General features: G+C 42.0%; 1 protein-coding gene across 1 annotated transcript; it reads left to right on the top strand.

Annotated features, from left to right (window-relative positions):
- The first annotated feature begins 541 nt into the window (after positions 1–541).
- LOC100742512 (leucine-rich repeat-containing protein 24-like) lies at positions 542–5,664 on the top strand. The gene has a single exon (XM_012385708.3). It carries the CDS (start codon positions 1,262–1,264, stop codon positions 3,242–3,244), a length of 1,983 nt encoding a protein of 660 aa, XP_012241131.1. The 5' UTR covers positions 542–1,261; the 3' UTR covers positions 3,245–5,664.
- The last annotated feature ends 3,650 nt before the right edge of the window (positions 5,665–9,314 follow it).

The raw sequence follows: 9,314 nt of genomic DNA, 5'->3' as shown, positions 1-9,314 counted from the left end.
ATTTCATAAGGGTAGAGGGGTTGGATAGGGGTTCGAACAGAGCTGGCTTAGGCAAGGGGGTGAAGGATGCTGGTGGATGAGACTGGAGGAGAGGAAAGGCGCCGTAAGGGGTGCTCGGAATCACGGTAGTGGTGTGTACACCCTGTGTATATAGTCTGGCCGGAGTGGAAGAAGGGTGCGCCCTACTTCGCGTCGGCGTTTTCCCTCCTGGCAGTGTGCAACGACGTATCGAAAGAAGGACAGAGAAAGCGAGCACAGGCTGTCTCTCCGGTTCGGTGCCGGGCTTTTCATAGTCTCATTTCACGACGAGCGTCCGTGCTATCGGTTCGAGTGTTTTGCGCGTTCGACGAATATCGGGAGTGAGAGAAAAAAGAACAAAGAGGGGAAAGAAGGAAAGAGGTAGCGAGAATCGGTTGGGAAAACAGAACGGGGAACGCGAACCAGCGAAGATCGCCTGGCACGGACAACGCCTCGGGCACGGAGCAACGCGAGAACGAGATAGGACTTCGGTTTGTATCGCGAATATATTTGGTGATTCGCGTTAGTACGCGTCGTCCAAGGTGGTGGTGCAGAGTACCGTCCGTCGACGGGGGTGTTGTTGCCGTTATTGGTTCTCATCGATGGTGAATCGTGGAGTTGGTTTTCGTCAGTTTCACAGCAAGTGCACGTTGATCGACGCGTTTACGTAAGAACGACGGACGCTCGTGGTGTATGCTTACTCGTACGTGCTCGTATGTATCTCAATGTGCGCGCGCGCGTGTGACAAGTACCGACAAATACGGGAAGACGAGTCAGGGAAAGAGACGGCGGAGGTTTTCGTCGATTCGTGAGTTTGCCGAAAATACCAATTCGGTCAGCTTCGATCATCGTGTATCCTTCGAAGATCAAAGGAGAAGTATTCGTCATCGTACGTCGAGCGGTCGCCGAGTCGACGAATCAGAAGAATTCACGAATGGACGAGCCGAGACCGTTTAATCCCGACCCTCTCGTTTGCATAATTAGCCGTGCTGCACTGCAACAGCTACACGGAGAGAAGGGTTCGCGTAAACTTTGTTATAAAGGCTGAGGTGGCGGTCGTATTATTCGACGATACGAGGAGGAGGAACTGAACGTGTCGTTAGAAGGAGACGAGAGAAGGTGAGAACAACGATCGAAGGTGTCTCGCCACCGAAGCCTACTCGAAGAGGGAAATGGAAAAAATGGGCGTAAGCCTGTTGACAGAGTATTTTCTCGGGAGAGCGAAAACATTCCTCGCTTATTGATGCGCCTAGCGAGGCTAGCGTCCTCGAGCAAAATAGTCGGGGCGGATAGCGTTTATCGTAACCAGGACCAGCATTCGACAATAATAAACGTGTTCGCCATGGAAATCTCGGTGTTCTTGTTTTACGTGACGACGTTGCTGGGCATTGTGACCAGCGACAAGTGCGCTGTCGAGTGTTCTTGTAAGTGGAAGAGCGGGAAGCGCACGGTCGAGTGTGTAAATCGTGCCCTGACTAGCATACCGGAGTGGATCGATCCGGAAACGCAAGTGTTGGATACAAGCGGTAACGACATTCGGACCCTGCCGAGTAACATCTTCAAACGTGTACGTTTGACGAATCTACAGCGTCTCTACCTACGCGAGTGCCGTATCGACCGAATCGATAGCGAGGCACTGGCTGGCCTTACGAATCTGGTAGAGCTCGATCTAAGTCACAACCTCTTAACGGTGGTCCCTACTGCAAGTTTCTTGGATACACCGTTCCTCAGGGATCTCGTACTGTCCAACAATCTTCTCAAGAGGATTCACTCGCACGCGTTCAAGAGTACACCGAACCTGGTCAAGTTGGATCTGTCTCACACGCAACTGGTTGAGATCGAGGCGAAAGGATTCCGAGGCTTGGAACTATTGGAAAGTTTAAAGTTAAACAATAATCAGTTATCGACCCTTCATCCCGGCACGTTCGAACCGTTGAACAAACTCACGAGCATAGAACTTCACGATAACCCCTGGATCTGTGATTGCCATTTACGCGAGATGAAAATGTGGCTCGTAAAGCACAATTTGCCGACCCTTCAAGCACCCCTTTGTCACGGTCCGAAACAATTATTGAATCGTACCTTCACCGATTTGAGTATCGACGATTTTGCCTGTCGACCGATTCTCCTGATAGCTAGTCGCTACGCCGAGGCAACGATAGGCGAAAATGCCAGTATTGTGTGTCGAGTTAGCGCGATACCACCGGCCAAGGTGAAATGGTATTGGAACGGACGTTTGCTGACCAACCATTCGGCATTCAGTGGGTATCAAAAGATTTTGATCTTTGAGGAGGGTCAGTTTCGGAAAAGAAGTACGCTAGTGCTGACGAACGCTCAGGAAGCGGACTCTAGCGAGTTCTACTGCGTGGCAGAAAATCGTGCTGGTAGCGTCGAGGCGAATTTCACTCTTCACGTATCCCTGAGAACCGCTGGCATGTCTACTCTCGGTTCCGGCCAAATCGCCGGTATATCCGCCGCTCTAGTCGTGCTCATTCTCTTTATACTCCTTATAATTCTCGTGTTGTTCATTCGTTTACGAAGAATGCCGTTGAAAGACGTGAAGTCGTCGGTTCCTGCGGAAGGGGTGTCCGCCGATAGTACAGGTGGTAACAACGAGAATCCATCATCGGCAACGTCGACTACTCGCAGAAAACACGAAGAAATCGAAACGACGTCGTTCGGTGTGGAATCGAAGCCACCGGTGTCCTTAAACCTGAGCTACGTTCAAAGACCTCAAGCAGCGGCCTTGCAGACAGAGAACGAGTACGGTTCGATCGGTCGTTTCGATGATCAGAGCCAACAGCCCTCGGTGATGGTTGCACCGGGTGCTTGTTTCTCTTCCACTACGTCGCTGATGCCGATTGACAATCCTGATCTTATCAGGGATACGCGACGTGGTTCGGCGGAAGACATCACTCCTTACGGCGGAGCGGACTATAGTCGTATGGAAGTGGTGGACGACGCGAAGATCCTTTACACGAGTTGTATGTGGGAGGCGAGGGATACGTGCAGAACAACAGTTCCGATGAGCACGTACCCTTCGAAGGAAGCCCTAGCCGTAGTGGCACCTATGGTCGAGCAATTTCCGCCAGGGGCGAAGCAAATAAGAGTATGGCAGAAGGGAGTTCCGGTTTTGCCACCGGTGTCTGCGTTGAAGCGCGTCCTTGGCTCGACGCGTAGCTCCCCCGACGAGGGTTATCAAGAAGGGACTGGAACTGATGTCTAGGTACCGCTGCTTCATTACTGTGACGCCCGGCACCGTTACCTGGAGCTTCGTAGACGCCACCAGGACGACACCGACTGCTGAGAGACGTCCTGTCCAGTGCCGGACGAGCGGTAGTGAAAAAGAAAAAAGATTCTCGATTTAATTTAAATATCGAACTCCGTCGCGGATATTAACGTGATGGACCAGGACGTCGACCTGTCACGTGGATTGCGTATACATAAAACGTATAATATATACATACCACATGTTACACACTCGTACATACGTATATATAGACGGAGAGAGTGATCGATGAAATGGTCGAGATGTATTCCGTATGTGGATATACATACGTATAGAAGGGTGGCAGACACCGAGAATGGGAAGTCGTTCGGCCGACTCGGTGGAAACGAACGTCCACTTGTCGCGAGATTTACGTACAGTGGTCGATGAAATAGTTGAAAGTGCCGTCGTGACTAATGCACGGAACACATAAAACGAAGAATCTGTCGAGGACTCGATCGATAAATTCCGCCATCTGCCAGTTCTCAAAGAATAACGCCGGCTTTCTAACCTCCAAGAACTTTTCATTTCGAAGGTTTTCGCGAAGGTTTGTGTGTATCCAACGTGTAGCACGATAGGAAGAATATCCTACTCGACGTTCTAAATGAATGGAACGGTCAACGCGATCTGGTAAGAACGACGACGTCGTTTCGGTGGTCTTGCAGTACAATGTTGACGGCTAATACTTTCTATATGAACGATTAAGGGATATTCGAAGAAAGAACAAAAACAAAAAAAAAAAGAAAAGAAAAAAGAAGCGAAAGAGAGATCACGAAAAATGGAATATAGTAACATGACGTTTAAAGATACGGTTTAAATATACCGTTTCTTAAGATAATGTTTACGAGAAGACTGCAGTGCATGTTCCGAAGGATGTGTAGATAGAGACAGATACGCGAGAGAATAATTTCTATTTACCGTGTGTGTTGGCTACCGTGTATACTACACACGTGAATTTTCTAGTCAATTTCGAAGGTGTAATTAGACGATGTTAGATGATTTGGATATGGTGTGAGCACGACGACAATACGAGATCGAGAATACGGCTGACGTGCGATTACGCATCGCTGTAACGATGCTCGAAAATTTCATCCCATTTTCCGTCGCGCGTCTAACGATTCGTCGATCAGATAGTTTTTTCATTTATTATTATCATCATCAACGGTACGTACGAATTATGAATACGTTATAATTTCGATAGTCGGAGTAAGATCGAGTATCGAATCGATTCGGAATAACTAACGGAAACGCGACATACGAGGGAAGCGATATTGTCACATCGGATAGTTATTGACGTTCGTGTTCGAGGACGAAAATTCACGGAAACGGTAGAGCGTGAAATATGACGTCGGGTACACCTCTGGATCCGTCGTTGCAATTCTCCTGACGATAAATTGATTTACTTTGCCGTGCGTTAGGAACCATTCAAAATGTATTCGTGTAACGACACACTGTCTCTTTCGATATCGATTCATCGAGAAATTTCACAGAACTTAAAAGCGTTAGTATACCTACGTCAATGGTAATATCATGTGCGTATATATCAATATCGATACGTCGGTATCGATACATCGAATAATTGCTGACATCGCGAATGATAACAACTGCGAACGTCGCGATACCTCTATCGAACGAAATATCTAATCAACGATTGAATTCGGTGAACAAAGAAAAAGCAAAGTGAGAAAAAAAAGTTCGCAATTCCCAGAATGTATCCGTCGTCGTTCGATCTCTGTCTGTTTTTTTGTATTACCCGGAGCCAATAGAATCAATTACATAAGACTGTATAGTAAGCACAAGAAGCCCGTAAGCCAATTGCAAGCGAATATAAACTATTGCTCAAACACTGAAACGAGGGGCTTGCGATTGGTTGACCGGCTCATGCCTCGCGTTAGTGTCTTACGTAAGTGAGTCTGTGTGTGTTGATCTAGACACTTTGGCGGTAAGCGGTAAGCCGAAACGCCAATTGCGAATATCGGTCAGTTATCAACCTGTGTCTGTGTTTGTGTCCTGTGTGTTCCGTGTGTGTGTGTGTGCGTATTTGCCCGACTATGGTTCGTACGTGTCTTGAGAGCAGTGTGCCTGAATATACGTATTTGAACGTATGTGATAATATGATCCAGACTATGTCTACATGCGGACGTGTGAATGTATGAGTGCACTAGTGTATACGTGTGCTCGCGCGCGGCATCGAGAGATCGAGGGTGAGATAGTGCATGCGGTGCAGTGCTTGCAATTTCTACCGATTGGTTTATCGCCTATCGTTCAGGCCGGCTGCTTTTCTCTGCTCAATGATTCTGGAACCGATCGACGTATCCGTGATGAGGTAACAAAAAAAAAAAAAAAAAGAAAATAAAATACGAAAACGACGGAAAAAATGGAAATAAAAATGCCATGCCAAATACACTGACTGGTTCTATTGAATCGTATATTTTACGCGGATCGATAATACGTGGTACAGGCTGGAGAACACGACAGGACACGTTTCTAGTGGTCATTTTATTCGTCGACGAACGAGTCCACGGGTTTATTGGTTGTTTCCCGGCCGGTATCTTGGCCAAATCACGGTAATCGCAGTGAAAACACGTGACAACCGGGGCACGAGAACGCGTTCAATGGATTTTACTGGAACGATCTTTATTTCTCTCTCTCGATCGAATCAAACTTTATTCGTTGCAATTCGTAACGAACGTTTACGCGTAACGCGCGTGGATCGTGTTCGAATGGAATTTAAAATTAGGCAAACTAGGAAACTATGGAATTTATGTTATGTATCTGTCCATAACACGAAATTTACTGTCATGAGAAATAGACACGAATGATTTGCCGCCTTTTTCCTCGAAAATACACGGTTAGCATCACGTCCAGAATAATTTACGCGTATCATTGTTTAAAGTGAGCTATAAATGATGTGCATATGTTTAACGTGAACTGCCCTTTGTCCTTTCATGTATTATTTGCACTTGTATGAATATTTGCCCTTTCTCGAATATTCATCTTGTTACGATAACATTGTTCCTTAACGATCATTTTGTTCCTATTAGTGTTTTACAATATCGTCTGCGTTATTAAGCGTTTATCTATTTTTGTTTTATTATTCGTTAATAAAAAGTTAATTCACGACATTTTATAATACCTTCTAGGAATGATATATAGAAATGTTAATTATTTTACCGTTCAGAGGTTCTTGCAACCGAGTCACGCCAATGCGACATTTAAAGACTACTCGTCCATGCATCGAAAGTAATGATATTTACCGCAGATTGTTTTCGTTTACCCGATCTTTTTATGCGTCACTGACACGAAACGCCATTTTTCTTTGTCGTTTCCTGCAACGAAATCGATCAAAATCAAACAAATTCTTCTCATGTTATATTTTGATCAAAATATTATTGATGAAACAAACGAATATATATATCACTATATATATATATATATATATATATATATATATATATCACTCGAATATTATGACATATCAATCCACCGTGTGCCATATTAGTGAAACATATCATGCATTCCTCGATACGATTTACATTTTATCTATCTCAGTGTTTTCCTTCTTCTAATGACCTGTTGTTTGCGCAATCGGGTATCGGAGTTAATTATTTGTAAAGTAACGAAATACGCATAAGCTGACGACAATGAACGTAATGAACGGTCAAATCGGATTTAACGCAAAATAGGCTGGTTCATAAAGGAGCTGAGCCGCAATGTATATTTCGAAACGCAAACGTCACGTGAAATGGAAGCAACATGGTTTATTAATTTCTCAGTAACTATAATTTCACAAATTTGGAAAGTCGACAGAATGAAATGCACCCGCGTTTTCGCTACAGTTATGTTCGACATGCAGTGGTTACACGAAGTATTGGCACAAAGCTTTTTTTTTAGCAGGTTCTACATTTCATTTTCAGAGCTTTTTCAGTCATATGACAGTACCTACTATTAAATGAAATGAAATGTAATATATTTGTATCTAATTAACTAGTATGTAAATATTACAATAAATACATCGCTGTGTCAATACACTTTGTACCCACTGTGCATATATCTTCGAACCGTTTGACGAAAAACAGCGTTTCATTCTTTTTCGTGTATCGTATCGACGATACACTTAAAAGGATTCTTTCCTTCTAGAATGGAATTAGAATTATACTCGTACTTTGCCTGTAGTCTGCACCAATTGCGAGTAAAAGGATGAATGAATAACACGAACAAAAAAAGAAAGAAAAAATAAAAGAAGGGTTAAAAACAAAAGGTTTGCATATGAACAAATTAACTCAGGAAAATACATTTAGAATTTTGTTCCTAGTCTGTGTAGTGTTTTTCTTTTCCGTTTTTCATTCTTTTTTTTGTGACGGGTACAAATCTCTGAAACACAATAGCGTACGGTCACAGTGGTGGCTAATGAACATTCACAATACAGCTCTCCTGATGTTACTGCGTACAATATTGCGATCCATATCATTTGAGCGTCATAAAAGCTGACAAGCTGGCGTGTCTGACAATGAGTCGTAGCGGAAAGGTATCGCGAACAATTACTTGAAGCTTTATATTCCCCGAGCGGATTAAGGGAGATATTGCTTCTTCATACGATGGCTTCAAGCACGTTGTTTCAATTTTTTTGTCATCCTCTGCCTGTGTTGTTCGCGTATATGAAAAATTAATATATTGGATGGATTATCTCGTTAACATGTTACTAAGTATTACATCTCTTGTATTATATAGGAGAAAAGCACTGCCATATATATATATATTTTTTTATTCGTTCCTTTTCACAGAAATAGGATTTGACTTAGATATTTCTAATTCTTACTTATTTCCATACTGCATTTAGAGCATCCATTATATTCAAAGTCCTACACCCAGTCTACGTTTCTATCCCAAGCACACATATCTCATCTTATATCTAATATTAGAAATTTAAATATATATCTCTTTATTCCTTCTAGCTATACTATATGCACTATCCTATACTTAATCTATACATTATACACTATTCATCACATATCAACCTTCGGCTTAGTTCGGTACCTACATATGTTCTTAAGCTCTTTCTAAAACTCTTACCCAGCTTATCACCGTTCCATTTATCCTACTTTTTACTATATCTTTCTTTCTTAATACGCTTAATACGTTAGAATCTAACCTATAGCAGCCGCTTCTGGCTGCCTCCTTCTACTTTCTTTCTCAAGTATTCTGTCTGTCCCACTGTTTTTACATATTCGTTTGCTAATTCATTAATTTCCCTCGCCACCTTTTTTCATTCCGTCCTTATTATAAACCGCTAAAAATACTTCATTCATCCTCACCTGCCTTCGATCTATATACTATTACAGAAAACATCATATTCCGATATTAATGATATTTAAAGCAGCCATTAAATCGTAAAGGATATGGTAAAATCTATTTTTTATGAATTTGAAAAATCATTTTTATTATTATCTACAAATATTTTTAGATTATTTAAATGGTAGGGTCTTTGACCTAATATACAAGAAACGTCAAAAATAGAGATAATATCATAAGTCGAATTTGTATATTTTATTTATATAGTGTTAACACGAGTAAGAAGTATTTTATTATCGCTTTAAAATTATCCGCAAAAAAACAGCATTCCTTTTTTTGTTATGTAATGTACAACAATTATAGATCACAGTAAATTTATTCCTTTTTAGATTAGACTCATGATTAAGCTAGGTGACTGGACAAATTGTAGAATGTCCAATTTAGATATGTGTAATTTATTTAATCTTGATGTATTAAGAAAAATTAAAATATATAAAGATTGTTTTGTATGAAATAATGACGTGACATTATATCTAAAACTGGATATTAAAATTTGAAATACCATAATTATAACGTTGTTAAATTCGCTGAATTCCATTTTGTCCGTGAAATAATAGTTTAAATAAGCAAAATGGTTTATTTATTTAACATTACAATTAATAATTACGCCTCGATTAAGAGTAATTGAAGCAATATCTTTCTCGCGACATTATAAGATAAATTCCATATAAATTCT

Source organism: Bombus impatiens, unplaced genomic scaffold, assembly GCF_000188095.3.
Source record: "Bombus impatiens unplaced genomic scaffold, BIMP_2.2 scf_0343, whole genome shotgun sequence".
NCBI lineage: Eukaryota > Metazoa > Arthropoda > Insecta > Hymenoptera > Apidae > Bombus > Bombus impatiens.
The sequence above is the reverse complement of the archived record's forward strand: the minus strand, read 5'-3'. Positions and strand labels throughout refer to the sequence as shown.

Excerpts from the sequence above, each read along its gene's own strand:
- LOC100742512 (XM_012385708.3), top strand. The coding sequence starts at position 1,262 with ATGCGCCTAGCGAGGCTAGCGTCCTCGAGCAAAATAGTCGGGGCGGAT.